Raw genomic sequence first — 23,971 nt, forward strand, 5'->3', positions numbered from 1 at the left:
TCCTCGTGAGGACCTGAAATCCACAAAAGTCCCCACAAGGATGGTAAAACAAAGAAAATTATCCCTCGTGGTGTAACGGTCTTCTAGGTGTGAAGGAGAGTCGGACCAAAATGCGGCGTGTAGATTGCGATCCATGTTTATTGTGACTATAGCAACATGAATCCAAATACAAACAGTGCAAAATAATAAACGTAATGAAAACCGAAACAGCCTAAACTGGTGCAAACTAACACTAAGGACAATCACCCACAAACACACAGTGAAACCCAGGCTACCTAAATATGGTTCCCAATCAGAGACAATGACTAACACCTGCCTCTGATTGAGAACCATATCAGGCCGGACATAGAAATAGACAAACAAGACATCCAACATAGAATGCCCACCCAGTTCACGTCCTGACCAACACTAAAACAAGGAAAACACACACGAACGATGGTCAGAACGTGACAGTACCCCCCCTCCAAGGTGCGGACTCCGGACGCACAACTTAAACCTATGGGGGAGGGTGTGGGTGGGCATCTGTCCGCGGTGGCGGCTCTGGCGCTGGACGTGGACCCCACTCCATAACAGTTTTAGTCCACCTCCTTAGCGTCCCTAGATAGGTGACCCTTCTTAATGACAGCTCGGGACAGAGGGTCAGCTCGGGACAGAAGTAGCTCGGGACTGATGGGTAGCACAGCACTGAGAGGAAGCTCAGGCAGGTAGTTAGATCCGGCAGATCCTGGCCGGCTGGCGGTTCTGGCAGATCCTGGCCGACTGGCAGATCTGGAAGAGTCTGGCCGACTGGCAGATCTGGAAGAGTCTGGTCGACTGGCAGATCTGGAAGAGTCTGGTCGACTGGCAGATCTGGAAGAGTCTGGTCGACTGGCAGATCTGGAAGAGTCTGGTCGACTGGCAGATCTGGAAGAGTCTGGTCGACTGGCAGATCTGGAAGAGTCTGGTCGACTGGCAGATCTGGAAGAGTCTGGTCGACTGGCAGATCTGGAAGAGTCTGGTCGACTGGCAGATCTGGAAGAGTCTGGTCGACTGGCAGATCTGGCTGCTCCATGCTGACTGGCAGCACTGGCTGCTCCATGCTGACTGGCGGCCCTGGCTGCTCCATGCTGACTGGCGGCCCTGGCTGCTCCATGCTGACTGGCGGCCCTGGCTGCTCCATGCTGACTGGCGGCCCTGGCTGCTCCATGCTAACTGGCAGCTCTGGCGGCTCCTTGCAGACTAGCAGCTCTGGCGGCTCCTTGCAGACTAGCAGCTTTGGCGGCATCCTGCAGACAGGCAGCTCTGGCGGCTCCTTGCAGACTGGTAGCTCCTTGCAGACTGGCAGCTCTGGCGGCCCCTGGTTGACTGGCGGCGCTGGCGCTGGGCTGACTGACGGCACTGGCGGCCCCTGGCTGACTGGCGGCACTGGCGGCCCCTGGCTGACTGGCGGCACTGGCGGCCCCTGGCAGACGGGCGGCACTGGCGGCTCCTGGCAGACGGGCGGCGCTGGCGGCGCTGGGCAGACGGGCGGCGCTGGCGGCGCTGGGCAGACGGGCGGCACTGGCGGCGCTGGGCAGACGGGCGGCACTGGCGGCGCTGGGCAGACGGGCGGCACTGGCGGCGCTGGGCAGACGGGCGGCACTGGCGGCGCTGGGCAGACGGGCGGCACTGGCGGCGTTGGGCAGACGGGAAGCTCCGATGGCGCCGGGCAGACGGGAAGCTCCGGCAGAGGCGCCGGGCAGACGGGAAGCTCCGGCAGAGGCGCCGGACAGGCGGGAGGCTCCGGCAGAGGCGCCGGACAGGCGGGAGGCTCCGGCAGAGGCGCCGGACAGGCGGGAGGCTCCGGCAGAGGCGCCGGACAGGCGGGAGGCTCCGGCAGAGGCGCCGGACAGGCGGGAGGCTCCGGCAGAGGCGCCGGACAGGCGGGAGGCTCCGGCAGAGGCGCCGGACAGGCGGGAGGCTCCGGCAGAGGCGCCGGACAGGCGGGAGGCTCCGGCAGAGGCGCCGGACAGGCGGGAGGCTCCGGCAGAGGCGCCGGACAGGCGGGAGGCTCCGGCAGCGCTGGAGAGGAGGAAGGCTCTGGACGGATGGGCCGGAGAGACAGCCTGGTACGGGGAGCTGCCACCGGAGGGCTGGGGTGTGGAGGTGGTGACGGATAGACCGGGCCGTGCAGGCGCACTGGAGCTCTTGAGCACCGAGCCTGCCCAACCTTACCCGGTTGAATGGTCCCGGTCGCCCTGCCAGTGCGGCGAGGTGGAATAGCCCGCACTGGGCTATGCAGGCGAACCGGGGACACCGTGCGCAAGGCTGGTGCCATGTAAGCCGGCCCAAGGAGACGCACTGGAGACCAGATGCGTAGAGCCGGCTTCATGGCACTTGGCTCGATGCCCACTCTAGCCCGGCCGATACGCGGAGCTGGAATGTACCGCACCGGGCTGTGCACCCGCACTGGGGACACCGTGCGCTCCACAGCATAACACGGTGCCTGCCCGGTCTCTCTAGCCCCCCGGTAACCACAGGAAGTTGGCTCAGGTCTCCTACCTGGCGTAGCCATACTCCCTGTTAGCCCCCCCCCAAGAAATTTTTGGGGCTGACTCCCGGGCTTCCATCCACGACGCCGCGCTGCCTCCTCGTACCAGCGCCTCTCCGCTTTCGCCGCCTCCCGTTCTTCCTTGGGACGGCGATATTCTCCTGGCTGAGCCCAAGGTCCTTTACCGTCTAATTCGTCCTCCCATGACGCTCTCTCCCACTGCGGCTGCTGCTGCTCCTGCTGCCTCTGTTCCTTCTTCGGCTGCACCTTGGTGCGGCTATACTCCCCTGGTTTAGCCCAGGGTCCTCTCCCGTCGAGGATTTCCTCCCATGTCCAGAAATCCTTACAACGTAACTCCTCTTTTTGCTGCTGCTGCTGCCTGTTGACACGCCGCTTGGTCCGTTGGTGGTGGGTGATTCTGTAATGGTCTTCTAGGTGTGAAGGAGAGTCGGACCAAAATGCGGCGTGTAGATTGCGATCCATGTTTATTGTGACTATAGCAACATGAATCCAAATACAAACAGTGCAAAATAATAAACGTAATGAAAACCGAAACAGCCTAAACTGGTGCAAACTAACACTAAGGACAATCACCCACAAACACACAGTGAAACCCAGGCTACCTAAATATGGTTCCCAATCAGAGACAATGACTAACACCTGCCTCTGATTGAGAACCATATCAGGCCGGACATAGAAATAGACAAACAAGACATCCAACATAGAATGCCCACCCAGTTCACGTCCTGACCAACACTAAAACAAGGAAAACACACACGAACGATGGTCAGAACGTGACACGTGGGGACATTTCCCACATCCCCATGAGGACAAAGGCTATTAAAAGCTTAGGTGTTAGGTTTAGTGTTACGGTTATAATTAGGGTTAGGGGTTAGGGAAAATAGGAATTTGAATGGAAATACATTTCTGTGTATGTGTGTGTTTACTAGGGATGGGAATTTGACATTTTATGACTGTTCGAGTATTCACATGTTTTTTTAATCAAATGGAAAAACACATTTTTAGAACACAAGGTCCGTGCTGGAAAAACATACAGTAATTAATTAATTTATCATAACCGTTACGTACATTAGTCAGTATGTGTGTGTAGAGGGAGCGGTCGGAACACAACTGAGTGAATGAGACACGGAGGGGAAAGGACATTTAGGGAGAAGAACAGTGTGATGCTTGGATTGTTTTTTGTTGTTGTTGTGTCCCGCAAATGCACATGTACAAATGGACACTAGAGTCAAAACAAATGAATGTTGTCTTCAAGACAAAATTTCACTTGCCTGTTCGGGCAGCCACAAAGCACATTCCACCAAATAGTTTTACAGTATTTGACGTTCGTTCGAGTACTCAAGTATTCCACCCTAACAGATCCACAGATGATGCAATCTCTATTACACTCTACACGGCCCTTTCCCACCTGGACAAAAGGAACACCTATGTGAGAATGCTATTCATTAACGACAGCTCAGTTCTACACCATAGTACCCTCAAAGCTCATCACTAAGTGAAGGACCCTGGGACTAAACACCTCCCTCTGCAACTGGATTCTGGACTTCCTGATGGGCCACCCCCAGGTGGTAAGGGTAGGCAACAACACATCCGCCAAGCTGATCCTCAACATGGGGGCCCCTCAGGGAGTACAGTCCCCCCCTGTACTCCCTGTTCACTCATGACTGCACAGCCAGGCACGACTCCAACACCATCACTAGGTTTGCAGATGACAACAGTGGTAGGCCTGATCACCGACAACGACGAGACAGCCTATAGGAGGTCCGAGTGTGGTGCCAGATCAACAATCTCTCCCTCAACGTGCTCAAGACAAAGGAGATGATTGTGGACTACAGGAAAAGGAGGACCAAGCACGCCCCCATTCTCAGCGATGGGGCTGTAGAGGAGCCGGTTGAGAGCTTCAAGTTCCTCGGTGTCCACATCACCAACAAACTAACATGGTCCAAACACACCAAGACAGTCGTGAAGAGGGCACGAGAAAACTTATTCTCCCTCAGGAGACTGAAAAGATTTGGCATGGGTCCTCAGATCCTCAAAAGGTTCTACAGCTGCACCATCAAGAGCATCCTGACTGGTTGAATCACTGCCTGGTATGGCAACTGCTCGGCCTCCGACCTCAAGGCACTACAGAGGGTAGGGCGAACGGCCCAGTACATCACTGGGGCCAAGCTTCCTGCCATCCAGGACCTCTATACCAGGCGGTGTCAGAGGAAGGCCTTAAAAATTGTTAAAGACTCCAGCCTCCCTAGTTATAGACTTTTCTCTCCACTACCGCATGAGAAGCTGTACCGGAGAGCCAAGACTAGGTCCAACAGGCTTCTAAACAGCTTCTGCCCCCAAGCCATAAGACTCCTGAACATCTAGTCAAATGGCTACCCAGACTATTTGCATTGCCCCCCCCCCCCCCTTTATACTGCTGCAACTCTGTTATTATCTATGCATAGTCACTTTAATAACTCTACCTACATGTACATATTACCTCAATTACCTCAACTAACTGGAGTCCCCGCACATTGACTCTGTACCGGTACCTCCTTGCCTCGCTATCGTTATTTTACTGCTGCTCTTTAATTATTAGTTATTTCTTTATTTCTTATTCATATTTTGGTGGGTATTTATTTACTATTTTGTTTAAACTGCACTGTTGGTTAGGTCTTGTAAGTAAGTATTTCACTGTTGTATTTGGTGAATGTGACAAATAACATTTGATTTGATTTGAATTACTTGATTACTCATGCCCATCCCCAATGTTTACCTGAGTACGTCTGAGGTCTGATTGGAGTCGAGTGGGTGGGAGTGTTTGCTGTGCAGCAGTTCATCTGATTGCACTGAAGACACGTGGAGATGCAGAGAGGCCTGGGGAAAGACAAGACACAAAGGAAGTCAGTGACAGGCCTAGCTAAACCATTCACACAGTAATAACAGAGCAAACAAAAGTCAGTCAATCACTGATATCTGGAGCAAGTGAATACAATCTAGGTTCAAATAAAATGATGTGTTAGTTAACTATGATCGCTTGATACAGAATCTTGTCAGTCCAAAAAATTATTTGAAAAATGAATATTAACAATGACGTCAAAGTGGCATTATACCAGAAGACATGTTATAATCCAGAGCCTGTATTCACAAAGCGTCTCAGACTACAAGAATGTTGATCCTAGATCAGCACTCATACTCTGAGACAATATGAATATGGGCCAAGGAGTATGAGTGCAGATGCCTGACAGATGTACCTTGAGGAAAAGGGGACACTGGTTCTGAGCTTGAGGGCAGGCTGACCAGAACCAGTCAGGCAGTGGGCCGGCTTTGGCTGTGGACACCAAGTAGCCCAGGGCCAGGGGCTGCTGCAGGATGTTAGGAGCTTCATCGTGGGACTCCATCCGGTCTGTACTCTGGCCCTGGAAGGGAAGAGGAGGGGGATGAGTTCATCTCTGGCGTGTAATAATGTACACTGTAAAAGTCTGTTTGGTTTTTCATACATTACAGAACTGTTCAAGAGAACTAAGTAGCACTAGCATTATCAATCCAGGCCAAATCTACTTGATTAAGTTACTTTACTTAAATGTCATCTTTGTGTTCATCTTAAAGGGGCAATCTGCCATTGAAACAATAACAAAATGGTAGCCTGTCACTGTTTTGGTTTAAAGCTGAGGGCTGGAGTAATGGAACTCTCAAATTCATAGACATATAAGCTAATTATACTTTTAACCATGTTTTCTGTTGATACAATGTAAAACAAATAGTTTGAATTACTCTGTTTACAAAGAAGTGAAACTATCTTATTTATTATTCTGATGGGGGTATCAAATCAAATCAAATTGTATTGGTCAGATACACATAGTTAGCAGATGTTAATGGTCAGATACACATAGTTAGCAGATGTTAATGGTCAGATACACATAGTTAGCAGATGTTAATGGTCAGATACACATAGTTAGCAGATGTTAATGGTCAGATACACATAGTTAGCAGATGTTAATGGTCAGATACACATAGTTAGCAGATGTTAATGGTCAGATACACATAGTTAGCAGATGTTAATGGTCAGATACACATAGTTAGCAGATGTTAATGGTCAGATACACATGGTTAGCAGATGTTAATGCGAGTGTAGCGAAATGCTTGTGCTTCTAGTTCCGACAATGCAGTAATAACCAACAAGTAATCTAACTAACAATTCCACAACTACTACCTTATAGACAAAGGGATAAAGAATATGTACATAAAGATATGAATGAGTGATGGTACAGAACGGCATAGGCAAGATACAGTAGATGGTATCGAGTGCAGTATATACATATGAGATGAGTATGTGAACAAAGTGGCATAGTTTAAAGTGGCTAGTGATACATGTATTACATAAAGATGCAGTAGATGATATAGAGTACAGTATATACATATACATATGAGATGAGTAATGTAGAGTATGTAAACATTATATTATATTAAGTGGCATTGTTTAAAGTGCTAGTGATACATTTCCCATCAATTCCCATTATTAAAGTGGCTGGAGTTGAGTCAGTATGTTGGCAGCAGCCACTCAGTTATGGCTGTTTAACAGTCTGATGGCCTTGAGATAGAAGCTGTTTTTCAGTCTCTCGGTCCCAGCTTTGATGCACCTGTACTGACCTCGCCTTCTGGATGATAGCGGGGTGAACAGGCAGTGGCTCGGGTGGTTGTTGTCCTTGATGACATTTAAACTAAGATCATAAGTTATATGCTTCAATAATCAATGGGTATATTTAATTCATTTAAAAGTATGAAAATGGATGCAGCAACTGCAGAGTGTGTCACTTCTGTTCCGCTCTTACCCCCCTGGCGTCTGCCCTGCATCACTCACTCTTATCATCCATTACGCACACCTGCCTTCCTTCGTCACGCGCATCAGCGACATGGGACTCACCTGGACTCACTCAGCATCTGTTTATTTCCCCTATATTTGTCAGTTTCCTTGCTCTGTTCCCTGCTGCTGCACTGATGTTTTTCTGTCTGTATTATCCGTTTACTTGCTGTTACCGTCTCGTTCCATGTCCGTTCTGTGTTAAATGTTTTACTTCCTGTACCTGCTTCGTCTCTACAGCGTCATCCATGTGACAGATTGCCCCTTTAAGTTCAAGTTTTTTCCTCATTAAAGTCTGTGCTGGAGAACCTCTCATAGTCTACACAGGTGAGACATGTTGTGGTGTGGTGGGCCTACCTTGCTGCCGTCTCCCCCCTGGTGGTAGTGGCCGCCGGGGGAGTGTACGGGCGAGGTGGTGGGCGAGGCGGGCAGGATATTGATGATGTCGGGGTCCACCAGGTCGTTCTCCTGGTCCAGCAGGTCAAAGATCCCAATGGCGTCCGACCCATCTGGACAGAGGAGAAGAGGAGAGAAACTCAAAAAAACGACTTCTTTCTAATGGACTAAATCAGTTATTTTCAATAAGGTTAATTAAGAAAAAGGTAAGGTCAAAGTTGAGAGTTGAGAGGTGAGGCCAGAGGGGGGAGCAGAGGTACAGTAGACTCACCGGGGATGGGGTTGAAGGCGATATCTATGTTGGTGTCAGTAGTGTAGTTGGAGCTAGCCACCTGGACAAAGGCTGAGGTGGGGAACACCAGGATGTGGGTACAGGATGTGTCCTGAGGAGTGCTCAGCTGGGACGTCTGCATGTTCAGAGTGGTGCTGCGGCCAAACACTGAGCCTGTAGACACAGAGTCTGGAGAGAAAGAGGAAGTTGGGTTCACAATGTGTTCATCTTCATTGAATCTACATTGAACACAGACAGTATACACACAAATGGAAACGGTTGACATCTGCTATAGCTATCATGCATTAATCAGTCAATTAATTAGTAACAACACTTAATTAATGCAGAAAAAATGTAAGTGGTGCCAATAAAAGCAACCTCGATCTTTCAACTGGCCATTATTATTCAGTCCAGTGCTCTATTGTATTTTATAATTATCATTGGATCTGTGGAGTATAACCCACAATGTCTGGGTCAAAGCCAAGTCCTGGGAGAGGAGACATCCATCTCCTTTAACCAAAACCACTGGTCCGGAGGGACCCGTCCAGCCCCTCCTCATATACAGCAGTACACCCATATTATACACCCACAGTATCAATGGTCCATGCCAGTCTCCATCACATCACACAGAAATCAATGGAGTTTGAGAACCAGTGGTTTATGACTGAGAGAACCAGTGGTTTATGGCTGAGAGAAGCACTGTCCTCAGACCCATCAATCTGATAACAACAGGGAGCGACATGCATTATGATAGGCTGCCATCATCCATCAGACACACACACACAAAGGGCTGGAGAACGTAGTACCTGGCATGATGACAAAGGAGCCCTGAGGCTCCATGGCGACTAGGCAAGCGCTAAGGATGCTGGGAGTGTCGGAGGCAGAGATGCCACACATACGACACACCTCCTTGAGACGGCGACTCAGAGACTGCAGGTTCCTCCTGCTCAACAGAATACTCCAGTCTGGAACCGAGGCAGAAAGGAAAGAGAGAGAGGGGAAGAGAGAGAGAGATGAGTGAGTGAACGAGTAAGACAAAATAAACGCCAGAAAATAAACGTTTAACAGTAAAATAGAAGGCTCCACCTCACCTTTCAACTCGCCATGTCCCATTCTGCCCAGTCGACCAATCACCACCCTCCATGGCACTGATGTCATCTGCACCAGCCCCAAGCACCAATCCCACAGCTTCTGCAGGCCCGACCTCCGGGCAGAGCCTTTTTTCCTCCGCGCTCTATGTCGAAACAAAAACACACACACACACATTCTGTCACACACTGAACATTTAACACAACACGTATTACTACAGATCACTAGAGTTGCCAGATTGGAAGGAAAGTTGTAGATTGTTGACCTTGCAATATTCATTACTACACTTCATTACTAGACAGTTTTCATCATTACCTGGTATATCGTAAAAAAACAAAAACTCAATGCAAAACAAACATCGTTTTGCTTAAAAAAAAACAACTGCTAGCTGCAATAGCCTGCCATTTGTAATGCTCTGCTCGAGGTTGGCTGACGCTAGATGGTGGTGAGGATGATGTGGTCCCACCTGTTGGGCACATCGATGCTGATGATGCAGGTCTCCAGCAGCTCTCCGTACAGGTCGGTGCAGGTGGCCAGGAGCCAGCGCTGGTCGTGGGACAGGCAGTAGCCCACAAACAGCACGTTGTACTTTTGAGAGGCCTCCCCAAACGTCTCCCCCAGCTCTGTCTGCTTGTCCTTGGTCGGCGCCAGGATGAACGGAGGCGTGTATAGCCGCAAACACTCTGGTCTCTGTTGGGCGACGAGAGAGGGGTCAAAGGTTAGGGGTTATACAAGGGTCATGTTTATTAGGTAAAACATGTTTTTAAACTGGGATGTACTACTTAAATTTGTCAAATAACTATGATATCTTTTTGTTTTCCATTGCAACATGTTTGGGTACATTGTGCCCTCCTGAACACAATTCAGGACTTAAATCTATCTACTCCAGGACTAGAAAGACACATGAGAATCACTGAGTTGGTTAGTCGGCTGAGCCAACATTCCAAAAGTGTCACTACTGTTGTCCCCTCTCCCCACCCAAATCCCTGAAGAGATGACATTTATCCAGCTTGCTAAGTAGCTCAGCGTTAGTCTCTAGTACCCACTCCACTCCACTGTGTACAGGGGGAAATGCAATGTAGTGGCTGGCTGGCCTGAGAGAGTTAAATAGGATTGGGTGCCAGTCTAGGGCCTCTCCCTGTCTAAACCTGCAGCCTGGAATCCATTAGGGAGGTCTCAGGGAGCTAGCCAAGCAGATAATGGAAAGAAAACTGGAGAGAAGGAAGAGGGTTATACGTTCGACTGGTCTTGTTCCAGGACTAAGGGGGTTAGTATAACCCTCTCTCCAGCTCAGTGCTCCCTCTCTTGCTGGCACACTACACATGGCCAGAGCAGAGGGCAGAGGTGGAGAGGGCTGGAGAGCAGAGGGCTGGAGAGCAGAGGGCTGGAGGGCAGAGGGCTGGAGGGCAGAGGGCTGGAGAGCAGAGGGCTGAGGAGTAGAGGGCTGGAGAGCAGAGGGCTGGAGAGCAGAGGGCTGGAGAGCAGAGGGCTGGAGAGCAGAGGGCTGGAGAGCAGAGGGCTGAGGAGCAGAGGGCTGGAGAGCAGAGGGCTGGAGAGCAGAGGGCTGGAGAGCAGAGGGCTGAGGAGCAGAGGGCTGGAGAGCAGAGGGCTGGAGAGCAGAGGGCTGTGGAGCAGAGGGCTGAGGAGCAGAGGGCTGGAGAGCAGAGGGCTGGAGAGCAGAGGGTTGGAGAGCAGAGGGCTGGAGAGCAGAGGGCTGGAGAGCAGAGGGCTTGAGAGCAGAAGGCTGGAGAGCAGAGGGCTGGAGAGCAGAGGGCTGGAGGGCAGAGGGCTGGAGAGCAGAGGGCTGGAGAGCAGAGGGCTGGAGAGCAGAGGGCTGAAGAGCAGAGGGCTGAGGAGCAGAGGGCTGGAGGGCAGAGGGCTGGAGAGCAGAGGGCTGGAGAGCAGAGGGCTGGAGAGCAGAGGGCTGGAGAGCAGAGGGCTGAGGAGCAGAGGGCTGGAGAGCAGAGGGCTGGAGAGCAGAGGGCTGGAGGGCAGAGGGCTGGAGGGCAGAGGGCTGAGGAGCAGAGGGCTGGAGAGCAGAGGGCTGGAGAGCAGAGGGCTGGAGAGCAGAGGGCTGGTTTACTGCTCTCCCTGCCACTTCATTCATCCATTCAAGTCGATGCTTTCCTACAACTGGTTTCCCCACTCTAAATCAAATCACTGATTCAGACACAGCTGTCCCTGTGGTCCAGACATGCCAATCTCTGGTGATAAAGCTGCATATTAGTTAGGATCATGTCAGGATAATGTTGGTCAGTGATGAGTTGTGTACCTCTGGGCTCTTCAGTGCAGTGTCGATGGCCAGGCCAGGGCCGAAGCCGGTTAGTGACTTGACGTTGGTGGATCCGGGGAGGGGCCGCCTGCACTGGGAGAACACTGAGAAGGCCAGGGACTTGAGGTGTTGAGCGTAGATATGACGCTCCTCGCTCCTCACCGGCTGGAGCAGGTACTGGCACGGGATGATCTGAGAGGTGGATACCAGCAGGTCAGCATACAGCGCTGATAAAACTACTGTACATTATATACAACGCTGATAAAACTACTGTACATTATGTACAACGCTGATAAAACTACTGTACATTATATACAACGCTGATAAAACTACTGTACATTATATACAACGCTGATAAAACTACTGTACATTATGTACATTATATACAACGCTGATAAAACTACTGTACATTATATACAGCGCTGATAAAACTACTGTACATTATGTACAACGCTGATAAAACTACTGTACATTATATACAACGCTGATAAAACTACTGTACATTATATACAACGCTGATAAAACTACTGTACATTATGTACATTATATACAACGCTGATAAAACTACTGTACATTATATACAGCGCTGATAAAACTACTGTACATTACATACAACGCTGATAAAACTACTGTACATTATATACAACGCTGATAAAACTACTGTACATTATATACAACGCTGATAAAACTACTGTACATTATATACAACGCTGATAAAACTACTGTACATTATATACAACGCCGATAAAACTACTGTACATTATATACAACGCTGATAAAACTACTGTACATTATATACAGCGCTGATAAAACTACTGTACATTATATACAACGCTGATAAAACTACTGTACATTATATACAACGCTGATAAAACTACTGTACATTATATACAGCGCTGATAAAACTACTGTACATTATATACAGCGCTGATAAAACTACTGTACATTATATACAACGCTGATAAAACTACTGTACATTATATACAGCGCTGATAAAACTACTGTACATTATATACAGTGCTGATAAACCTACTGTACATTATATACAACGCTGATAAAACTACTGTACATTATTTACAACGCTGATAAAACTACTGTACATTATATACAACGCTGATAAAACTACTGTACATTATATACAACGCTGATAAAACTACTGTGCATTATATACAACGCTGATAAAACTACTGTACATTACATACAACGCTGATAAAAGTACTGTACATTATATACAACGCTGATAAAACTACTGTACATTATATACAACGCTGATAAAACTACTGTACATTATATACAACGCTGATAAAACTACTGTACATTACATACAACGCTGATAAAACTACTGTACATTATATACAACGCTGATAAAACTACTGTACATTATATACAACGCTGATAAAACTACTGTACATTATATACAACGCTGATAAAACTACTGTTCATTATATACAACGCTGATAAAACTACTGTACATTATATACAGCGCTGATAAAACTACTGTACATTATATACAGTGCTGATAAAACTACTGTACATTATTTACAACGCTGATAAAACTACTGTACATTATATACAACGCTGATAAAACTACTGTACATTACATACAACGCTGATAAAACTACTGTACATTACATACAACGCTGATAAAACTACTGTACATTACATACAACGCTGATAAAACTACTGTACATTACATACAACGCTGATAAAACTACTGTACATTATATACAACGCTGATAAAACTACTGTACATTACATACAACGCTGATAAAACTACTGTACATTATATACAACGCTGATAAAACTACTGTTCATTATATACAACGCTGATAAAACTACTGTACATTATATACAACGCTGATAAAACTACTGTACATTATATACAACGCTGATAAAACTACTGTACATTATATACAACGCTGATAAAACTACTGTACATTATATACAACGCTGATAAAACTACTGTACATTATGTACATTACATACAACGCTGATAAAACTACTGTACATTATATACAACGCTGATAAAACTACTGTACATTATATACAACGCTGATAAAACTACTGTACATTATATACAACGCTGATAAAACTACTGTACATTACATACAACGCTGATAAAACTACTGTACATTATATACAACGCTGATAAAACTACTGTACATTATATACAACGCTGATAAAACTACTGTACATTACATACAACGCTAATAAAACTACTGTACATTATATACAACGCTGATAAAACTACTGTACATTATATACAACGCTGATAAAACTACTGTACATTATATACAGCGCTGATAAAACTACTGTACATTATATACAGCGCCCTGTTCTGTCTTCTTTCATACTGATTGTCCCGTCTGACATCTTTAGCAGTAAAGCAAAGTCTTGGCAAATGTTAGTGATAGTTTATTCTAAATAAACAGACACTTCTTGACAATGCCAGACACAATATTTCATCAACACACACAGGTTTCCTGAGGTTTCCTGTACAGAGACAGAGTTGTGTTGAGGTAACCTGTACAGAGACAGAGTTGTGTTGAGGTTACCTGTACAGAGACAGAGTTGTGTTGAGGTTACCTGTACAGAGACAGAGTTGTGTTGAGGTTACCTGTACATAGACAGAGTTGTGTTGAGGTTACCTGTACAGAGACAGAGTTGTGTTGTGTTGAGGTTACCTGTACAGAGACAGAGTTGTGTTGAGGTTACCTGTACAGAGACAGAGTTGTGTTGAGGTTACCTGTACAGAGACAGAGTTGTGTTGAGGTTACCTGTACAGAGACAGAGTTGTGTTGAGGTTACCTGTACAGAGACAGAGTTGTGTGGAGGTTACCTGTACAGAGACAGAGTTGTGTTGAGGTTACCTGTACAGAGACAGAGTTGTGTTGAGGTTACCTGTACAGAGACAGAGTTGTGTTGAGGTTACCTGTACAGAGACAGAGTTGTGTTGAGGTTACCTGTACAGAGACAGAGTTGTGTTGAGGTTACCTGTACAGAGACAGACTTGTGTTGAGGTTACCTGTACAGAGACAGAGTTGTGTTGAGGTTACCTGTACAGAGACAGACTTGTGTTGAGGTTACCTGTACAGAGACAGAGTTGTGTTGAGGTTACCTGTACAGAGACAGAGTTGTGTTGAGGTTACCTGTACAGAGACAGAGTTGTGTTGAGGTTACCTGTACAGAGACAGAGTTGTGTTGAGGTTACCTGTACAGAGACAGACTTGTGTTGAGGTTACCTGTACAGAGACAGCGTTGCGGATGTGTGGTGGGAGGAACTGGAGCATCTCCAGGTAGCAGCGCAGCAGTCCCAGGGTCCACACACTGGACCCCGCCTCAGGCTCCTCATAGGTGAAGGGGTCCACAATGTACACCACGATGGCCGGGGGGTATGTGATGGCGTGAGACTCTCCGTCCGTCGGCACACCCACCTTCTCTCGCTCCATGGTGCTAGAGAGGGGGACAAGAGCGAGAGGGGAGTTAGGACGAGGAATGGGGATTCCCTCCAGGCACTGTGTGTGTGTGTGTGTGTGTGTGTGTGTGTGTGTGTGTGTGTGTGTGTGTGTGTGTGTGTGTGTGTGTGTGTGTGTGTACATATGAGTGAATGCGGACCCTGGTGTTGTAGCTACCTCTCTAGGGGTTCAGTGGGTGCCTGGCTGGCTGAGTCCCCCCCGGGGAGTCCTGTGTTCTGCTGGCCCAGCTGCCCTCCCTGGGTGCCACCATCCAGGCCCTGGTTCTGCAAGCCCATGGTCCCAAAGGGAGGGAAAGAGCTGGGCTTGGCAGACTGCATCCCGCTGCTGGGCAGGCTCCCTGATGATGCTGCGCTGTTGGCACTGTTGGCTACACCCGTGCTGTTGCTAGGCACGCTGCCGCTGCTGTTGGGGAGGGAGGGGCCTCCGGGGGTCACTGAGTTTTGGGGGCCAGTCGAGGTGGTGGTGGAGGAGCCGGAGGATTGCATGGATGAGGATTGGCTGGAGGCAGGAGGGGGTGTGGGCTGTGCGAGGAGGGAGCTGTGTAAAGGCTGCGCAGCGAGGTATGGAGCTGAGGAGAGAGACAGGAGCAGAAAGCACAGGTTAACAGTAGTCAAACAACCTTTAACACAATCTCATTCATAAGCTATGTGAACGACCTCGCATTAGACTTTAGAAACCAATATATATATAGAAAATAGAAACCATGTTGTAAAACCATGTTCTTGGCAATATGGGCATGGGAGGTCCGACCGTGTAGTCACCGGAACCTACCAAGGTCGTAGCGGCAGACTTGAGCGTAAAGCTTGAGCTTGGCGAAGGCGTCGCTGTTACCGCTGGCAGCCTTAAGGAACCAATCGCTGACAGGCTGCTCTGCCAGCTTCTTGGCGGCCGCTCCACCCACTCTCACTATGCCGTCCGGGTGGTCTTTTGAGATGGGGCGGTGTTGGCCCAGACGACATGACTGCAGGGCACATGGAGAGCGGGGGTAGGGATGGAAGGAGAAGAAGGAGGGAGGGAGGGAAAGAGAGGAGGGATGGCAGAATGGTTAGACAACAGCACAGGAACGAACAATGTATGTCGAGGTAGACAGTCCAATAAGGAATGGTACAGAACTGAAGGAGACAGGCTATTGTTTCTGTCATCAATACGTAGGCTGGGATAGCAAGGTATGGTTCCATTTCATTCAATAATTGAAAAGTGCCCTTTGTTTTCAATTAGGAGTTTTTCTATTTATCACGCTGACATTTCAATTCACTTCCCAAAATGTCATATCCTCTTAACTCCCAACTCCTATGGTCATGTCCTCTTAACTCCCAACTCCTATGGTCATGTCCTCTTAACTCCCAACTCCTATGGTCATGTCCTCTTAACTCCCAACTCCTATGGTCATATCCTCTTAACTCCCAACTCCTATGGTCATATCCTCTTAACTCCCAACTGCTATGGTCATATCCTCTTAACTCCCAACTCCTATGGTCATGTCCTCTTAACTCCCAACTCCTATGGTCATATCCTCTTAACTCCCAACTCCTATGGTCATATCCTCTTAACTCCAAACTCCTATGGTCATATCCTCTTAACTCCCAACTGCTATGGTCATATCCTCTTAACTCCCAACTCCTATGGTCATATGCTCTTAACTCCCAACTCCTATGGTCATTTTCATGATTTAAAAAAAAATTTCCTGAAGAAAAACGTCTTGCTTCAGCTCTCCAAAGATGCCCCATCTCTTGCATGGTCCATGGACATTAGCGTTGTAACGTTCTCCAGCCTTACTTCGTAGACGGCGGTGAGGTCCCTGAAGAAGTTCTTGGCCCCCTGGAGCAGGGCCTCGTTGTCGGGACAGACCACAAGATAGCCCACGTCCCTGTGGGAGCCGAAGGGGTCCAGCAGCAGCTTCTCCCAGTAGGGCAGGCCGAAGGGCGACAGCACCACAAAGTCATACTCAAAACCCACCAGGAAGGTAGGGATGGGCAGGGGCTCAGGAGACTCATCTGTGCCTGATGAAAGGAAAAAGGAGGGAGGGGGAGGAGAAGGAAGGATGCAGGAAGAGAGAGGCAGGAGAGAGAAGAGAAGGTGAAGAGATGAGTAGGGGAGCAGGAGTGAGGAGTGGAGAGGTATAAGAGAAGGTGAAGAGGAGGAGAGGAGCAGGAGTGAGGAGTGGAGAGGTATAAGAGAAGGAGAAGAGATGAGTAGGGGAGCAGGAGTGAGGAGTGGAGAGGTATAAGAGAAGGTGAAGAGATGAGTAGGGGAGCAGGAGTGTGGAGTGGAGAGGTATGAGAGAAGGTGAAGAGGAGGAGAGGGGCAGGGGTGAGGAGTGGAGAGGTATAAGAGAAGGTGAAGAGGAGGAGAGGAGCAGGGGTGAGGAGTGGAGAGGTATAAGAGAAGGAGAAGAGGAGGAGAGGAGCAGGAGTGAGGAGTGGAGAGGTATAAGAGAAGGAGAAGAGATGAGTAGGGAGCAGGAGTGAGGAGTGGAGAGGTATAAGAGAAGGAGAAGAGGAGGAGAGGAGCAGGAGTGAGGAGTGGAGAGGTATAAGAGAAGGTGAAGAGGAGCAGGAGTGAGGAGTGGAGAGGTATAAGTGAAGGTGAAGAGGAGGAGAGGAGCAGGAGTGAGGAGTGGAGAGGTATAAGAGAAGGAGAAGAGGAGGAGAGGAGCAGGAGTGAGGAGTGGAGAGGTATAAGAGAAGGTGAAGAGGAGCAGGAGTGAGGAGTGGAGAGGTATAAGAGAAGGTGAAGAGGAGGAGAGGAGCAGGATTGAGGAGTGGAGAGGTATAAGAGAAGGAGAAGAGGAGGAGAGGAGCAGGAGTGAGGAGTGGAGAGGTATAAGAGAAGGAGAAGAGGAGGAGAGGAGCAGGAGTGAGGAGTGGAGAGGTATAAGAGAAGGAGAAGAGATGAGTAGGGAGCAGGAGTGAGGAGTGGAGAGGTATAAGAGAAGGTAAAGAGGAGGAGAGGAGCAGGAGTGGAGAGGTATAAGAGAAGGTGAAGAGGAGGAGAGGAGCAGGAGTGAGGAGTGGAGAGGTATAAGAGAAGGAGAAGAGATGAGTAGGGAGCAGGAGTGAGGAGTGGAGAGGTATAAGAGAAGGAGAAGAGATGAGTAGGGAGCAGGAGTGAGGAGTGGAGAGGTATAAGAGAAGGAGAAGAGATGAGTAGGGAGCAGGAGTGAGGAGTGGAGAGGTATAAGAGAAGGTGAAGAGGAGGAGAGGAGCAGGAGTGAGGAGTGGAGAGGTATAAGAGAAGGTGAAGAGGAGGAGAGGAGCAGGAGTGAGGAGTGGAGAAGTATAAGAGAAGGTGAAGAGGAGGAGAGGAGCAGGAGTGAGGAGTGGAGAGGTATAAGTGAAGGTGAAGAGGAGGAGAGGAGCAGGAGTGAGGAGTGGAGAGGTATAAGATAAGGTGAAGAGGAGGAGAGGAGCAGGAGTGAGGAGTGGAGAGGTATAAGAGAAGGTGAAGAGGAGGAGAGGAACAGAGGGAGTGAGTAATTACTTAAACAAGCCAGCGTGCCACCCGTCACCTCTCAGAGAAGGATTGAAAGCCCAAAGTGAACCCAACACAGCAGCAGTGGCAGCTTCCCCACTGAGCTGACATCTGGACTAGAGCAGTGTGACTGAGATGACTACTGATCTGTACCGTATCTGCCCGTATCTACGTGAGTTTTTAGCTCTTGGAGAATTTAGTCCCTGGTGGCTTACCGTAGGAGCCCCGTCCAGCCATCTTGTGGAACTGCTGCCAGGTGAGGGGTCCCTGAACGCCCCAGGAGCGCACCGTCCTCTTCTTCTGGATGGCATCCTGGAGTACAGGCTGGAGGGAGAGCAGCACCCGCAACACGTCCTGAGAGCACAGAGCACTGATGTCCACCGCTAGGGAGAGGAGAAGGAGGAGAGAAGTATAACTAGAAATATCAACATACCGCTAACTGGCAGGACAAATGAACAGACTGGTTTCTGTTGGTTAGATATGCTAGCCAACTGAACATCTGATGGGCCAAATGCAAATAACAAGGTATCAATGTATCAGACATGGACTTTAATGATGGTTAGAACAACAAAATTGTGTTTTTCTTACCATTTTGTTTAGACCAGCGGTGGAGACAGGTGCTCTTGACCAGGGCCTCGTCCACCTTGCCTCCTGACATGTTGTCCATGAACTGGCGGCCGTGCTCCAGAGCCATGTAGCAGTCACTGTGGAAGTCCCTCTCCTCCACCCTCACACAGGCTGGCACTGGACAACCCCCGGGCCCCCGCGCTGCCAGGCTGTCAGGCTCCATCCCAGCCATGGGAGAGAAGGGGTTGGTGCACTGGTCCTGTAGCAGTAAGATCAGTTCGTCTGGTACCCTCTCCCCCCTCCCTCCTCCCCCTGTCCTCTCCAGCGAGTGTTGCCGCAGCGCCTCGAAGCGCTTCTCCGCCTCGCGGCTGACGTCCGAGTCGCGTCCGATGATGTCCAGCTCGTCCTCCAGGAAGAGGCCCGAGCCGTTGCCGTAGCGGCGGTTGACCACAGCGCTGAAGCCGCAGGTGCAAGGGTACTGGGCCTCTCCCGTGGGGTCGCTCAGGTACACCCCCACATCGGCCCCCTTGATGTTCATGTTGCACACGCAGATGCAGCAGCTGTCGAAGTTGCAGTCCTTGAAGAGGTTCATGACGGACTCAGAGAGGATGAGGGTGACGTAGAGGCTGTGGGCCTCGGGGATGGAGGGCACGGTGGCAGGTTCCACTGAGTTGAGGGGTCGACAGGTGGAGGGGGTAGAGGCAGGCGAGTAGAGGTCCGAGTTCTCGTACTTGAGCGAACCCTGGACACTGGCGGGCCCTCTTGGGGTGCGTGGGGTACGGGGAGTGCGTGGGGTGGGGGCGGAGAAGCGCGGGGTGGCCGGTGAGGGCAGGATGCCCGTGCCACTGTTGCTGGGGGGGGCACTGTTGGACATGAAGGGAGTATGGGTCTGGGGTGTGTAACTCTGGCTGTAGTCCTGATCCATGGCACTGCCCACACTGGGGATGTTACTGTGATAGAGAGAAGTGAAGAGAGGAATCAGTCACACAAACCAGCCTGTGGGGACAATATGCTAGAGCAGGGATCATCAACTAGTTTCAGCCGCGGGATGATTTTTTCTTGAACGAATGGTCGGGGGACGCAACTTAATTACAAATCATTTGTAGACTGCTTACATTTGTGTAATTATGATCACGTCTCTCTACTATGCGTGGAAATACCTAGGAACACATTTCCCAAATTAAAATAGCTTGGAGCTGATTTCCTGGTGTTTTTACCGTTTTTTATGTCCAGCAATGAAAATTCAACAACAACAAAACATTGGTGGGCCAAATAAAACCACCCGCAGGACAAAATGAGTCACGCAGGTCGTCAATTGGGGAACCCTGTGCTAGAGCTTGATTCATAAACAACACAACAAACCATAGCTTGGGACACAGTAACACAACAATCAACAGTTCATTTCAGTATCAACTAAACCTCCATTACACAGCAGAGGTAAAACAACACAACAACCGTCAAGAAAGGGAATGGTTCACAAAAAAGCAGAGAAAAGTGTCTGCCTTTCTATTGGGGTATCTATTGGGGTATCTATTGGGGTATCTATTGGGGTATCCCATTGCCACTGTGGAAGGCGATGCCATTTAAAGCAGCCCCTCAATTAGGGAGATGAGTTTATTTTTGGGCCTGGCGAGAGGAGGAGAGCAGCTGTGATGAGAGCTAAAGAGGGAGGAGAGCACAGCACAGCCTGTCCCTGTCCATACCTAGGCTACTTACATACGTGTGGGAAAGAAACACATTGTGGCTGAACCTAAAGCAGTAGGCCCCTGCCTCCTCCCTCTCTCTCCACCCCTATACAGTGAACTACCTGTGATCAGGGCCCATAGTGCACTATAAAGGAAATAGAGTGCTATTTGGGATGCAGCCCTTACAGGCAGTAGCGCAGGTTAAGTAGTGAGGGTCGTAAAAACAGCATGACCAGCTTATAGGGCTTTCCCATGATATTCTGGGACTTGAATGCCATTCTTACAACTCTGCAAGGAACAGAGGCCACATCTATACCCCCCTATACCCAGACAGAGGAACAGCAAGGTCCTAATGTTTTACATCAATTGACAGACGTTCTTATCCAGAGTGACTTACAGGAGCAATTAGGGTTAAGTGCCTTGCTCAAAGGCACATCGGCAGATTGTTTCTCTCCACCTAGTCAGCCTGGGGATTCAAACCAGCAACCTTTCAGTTACTGGACTGCTGAGTGGCGCAGTGGTCTAAGGCACTACATCTCAGTGCTAGAGGTGTCACTATAGACCCTGGTTCGATCCCGGGCTGTATCAAAAGGGGTCCCATAGGGCGGCGCACAATTGGCCCATCGTCGTCTGGGTTAGGGGAGGCTTTGGCTGGGGTAGGCCGTCATTGTAAATAAGACTTTGTTCTTAACTAACCTACCTAGTTAAATAAAGGTTACATAAAACATGTGAATACTGGCCCAAAGCTCTTAACCACTAGAAATTTGACTTGGCCCCTAAAACCCTCACAAACTTTTACAGATGCGCAATTGAGAGCATCCTGTTGTGCTGGCTGGTACGGCAGCCACTGCGGTCCCGTCGATGTGGAAAGGGGCTTGCTCCCTCTGCTGTTTCCTGAAGTCCACTATCAGCTCGTTTTGTTGACGTTGAGTGAGAGGTTATTTTCCTGGCACCACTATCCAAGGGAGTTTATCATTTTCATTTTACAGACCTCCTAAACAAAACCTCCCAATGAGTAGTACTGTTATTGCAGACCTTTTTCCTAGTAGTGTAATTACCATATGGTGGCAATTGAGTGATTCTGTGATTTATTTTTTATAAGTAATGGCAAAACCAGGTCTGTTTCCCTAATATATGGCTGTATGATCATAGCTGTACCTCTCTGCATAATTTGGGGCATGCCTGTTTAAACAGCCATCACTAGCCGGCTACCACCCGGTTGCTCAACCCTCCACCTTGGAGGCTGCTGCTCTATATACATAGACATGAAATCACAGGCTACTTTAATAATGGAACACTAGTCATTTTAATAATGTTTACATATTGCTTTACTCATTTCATATGTATTTTCGGTATTCTATTCTACTGTATTTTAGTCAAAGACACTCTGACATTGCTCAATCTAATATTTATTTACTTATGGATGTGTATCGGATGTGTATCGTTGTGAATCGTTTTTAGATACAACTGCACTGTTAGATACTACGGCACTGTTGGAGCTAGGAAGACAAGCATTTCGCTACACTGCTACATATGTGTATGTGACCAATACAATTTGATTTGATTTGATAGACCAGGCTCAGTACCGAGGGATAATAATCCTCACCTTCAATCACCACCATGCTTTCTACACTCATCTCCCCTCCTCTCAATCAGCCATGCCTGAGGAATAGAACAGGCTCCTCAGAGGGTAGGGGGATAAACCCAAGTGTGTGTGTGTGTGTGTCTGTATCGTCTAAGTCTAAATTACACTGCAGCTTCAGTATCCCTCTGCACAGATGAGCATTACGAATTGTAAAAAAAAAAATCCTTGGAGCAGCTGGGAAAGTCTCCATTGGTTCCACAGGCTTTAGAAGCAGAGGAGAGGGTCCTGAGACAGTCAGTTAGCCACGCAGACAGACAGCCCTCCCATAGCAGATGGGCCCCTAGCAGTTAGGCATTCAGACAAAACACATTGGTTATGAGTGGTTCATATAGAGATTGACTGATTGATTGATTTACTCTATCAGACAATTCAAATGCACAACCACACACTAATACAATGGCAGGTGAGGAGAAATGTGGTTTCTGTACTATGTACTTGAAGGAAATATGTTTACCTGTCTTTGTTGAGGTAGGCCATGGAAGGCACATGGGGGTGGTTGAGCATCTCTTGTTTGCCCACGGTGGTCCAGCTGGGCCTGTAGATGCACTCGTCTGGCATCTTGATAGGGGGCAGACACTGGCTGGGCAGGGTCTTGAGGGGGGCAAACATGGAGCAGCCCACAAATGCCTGGCACAGCTCCGGCTTGTACACAAACGAGAAGTCCTGAGGGGGGAGAGACAGGGAGCGGTGGCGTATGACACTGGGGTTAGACCATGTGCTGTATGTACACTGGGGTTAGACCATGTGCTGTATGTACACTGGGGTTAGACCATGTGCTGTATGTACACTGGGGTTAGACCATGTGCTGTATGTACACTGGGGTTAGACCATGTGCTGTATGTACACTGGGGTTAGACCATGTGCTGTATGTACACTGGGGTTAGACCATGTGCTGTATGTACACTGGGGTTAGACCATGTGCTGTATGTACACTGGGGTTAGACCATGTGCTGTATGTACACTGGGGTTAGACCATGTGCTGTATGTACACTGGGGTTAGACCATGTGCTGTATGTACACTGGGGTTAGACCATGTGCTGTATGTACACTGGGGTTATACCATGTGCTGTATGTACACTGAGGCTACAGTACTATGACTTCAATTGACTTTTTTAATTCATCCTTATTGTAACTCCTGGGCATGGTTAGGCTAGAAAATACCAGCAGTCCTAAGTTCAGCAACAGTTAGGTGATGCAGAGGAGTTATCCATGACTTCTAATCAGGGTCAGAGAGGGGGTCAAGTTGAAAATTAGGGGCCAAACCCACCTTGATTTCCTGCGGCTTGGGGCTGCAGTAGCCTTCCTCCACCTCGATCTTGAAGTGTCCCCCAAGGGACGAGGTACCGTCCAGGTTGGTCATGCCCTGTCCAACCTCCAGGCCACCATACTCCTTACTGCCCATGTTCATGGGAGAGTAGCCCATGATGTGCTGCTCCAGGCTGGGGGGAGTGGGGAACATCTGGTGCAAATCTGCCGAGCCTAGAGGAGATAGAGGGAGGAGAGGGGGAAGATAGGGATAAATTAAGAAGGGGGGGGGGGGCGTTAGAGACTAGAGAGGAATCAAGGTTCTCATTCAGTGACAACAACAAGTGAAGATCTGAAGTCTCAAAGGCAGCCATGGCTCAACAGGTACGATCAACAGTTTGACAGTCTAACTGCTGAGGCAACAAACACCTTGTTTCACACACAAAGCTTTCCACTAGTCACATAGAGAGGTAGATAATGAGAC

General features: G+C 48.8%; 2 protein-coding genes across 2 annotated transcripts in view; both read right to left on the bottom strand.

The window, feature by feature from the left end:
• The window catches only part of med13a (mediator complex subunit 13a), a 117,672-nt gene that overhangs the window by 1,336 nt on the left and 92,365 nt on the right, over window positions 1–23,971 (bottom strand). The window contains exons 14-29 of the mRNA XM_036937417.2: window positions 23,510–23,721; window positions 22,697–22,905; window positions 18,934–19,862; window positions 18,561–18,728; window positions 16,651–16,874; window positions 15,646–15,835; window positions 15,031–15,442; window positions 14,641–14,851; window positions 11,399–11,590; window positions 9,593–9,816; window positions 9,129–9,271; window positions 8,844–9,002; window positions 8,038–8,226; window positions 7,728–7,879; window positions 5,764–5,928; window positions 5,286–5,386 (exon numbers count right to left, since the gene is read on the bottom strand). Of these exons, the coding sequence (XP_036793312.2) occupies window positions 5,286–5,386; window positions 5,764–5,928; window positions 7,728–7,879; window positions 8,038–8,226; window positions 8,844–9,002; window positions 9,129–9,271; window positions 9,593–9,816; window positions 11,399–11,590; window positions 14,641–14,851; window positions 15,031–15,442; window positions 15,646–15,835; window positions 16,651–16,874; window positions 18,561–18,728; window positions 18,934–19,862; window positions 22,697–22,905; window positions 23,510–23,721 (3,880 nt within the window). The remainder of the gene's footprint in view (window positions 1–5,285; window positions 5,387–5,763; window positions 5,929–7,727; window positions 7,880–8,037; window positions 8,227–8,843; window positions 9,003–9,128; window positions 9,272–9,592; window positions 9,817–11,398; window positions 11,591–14,640; window positions 14,852–15,030; window positions 15,443–15,645; window positions 15,836–16,650; window positions 16,875–18,560; window positions 18,729–18,933; window positions 19,863–22,696; window positions 22,906–23,509; window positions 23,722–23,971) is intronic.
• LOC149979150 (uncharacterized) lies at window positions 10,178–11,347 on the bottom strand. Its single transcript, XM_090192297.1, has one exon. The coding sequence runs from the start codon at window positions 11,231–11,233 to the stop codon at window positions 10,292–10,294; it is 942 nt and encodes a 313-aa protein (XP_090048423.1). The 5' UTR covers window positions 11,234–11,347; the 3' UTR covers window positions 10,178–10,291.

The sequence above is a fragment of the Oncorhynchus mykiss genome, chromosome 12, assembly GCF_057628025.1.
Source record: "Oncorhynchus mykiss isolate SJ-2025 chromosome 12, ASM5762802v1, whole genome shotgun sequence".
NCBI lineage: Eukaryota > Metazoa > Chordata > Actinopteri > Salmoniformes > Salmonidae > Oncorhynchus > Oncorhynchus mykiss.

What these genes read in the sequence shown, in the direction of transcription:
- LOC149979150 (XM_090192297.1), bottom strand. Translation starts at nt 11,233, where the DNA reads ATGAATGAAGTGGCAGGGAGAGCAGTAAACCAGCCCTCTGCTCTCCAG.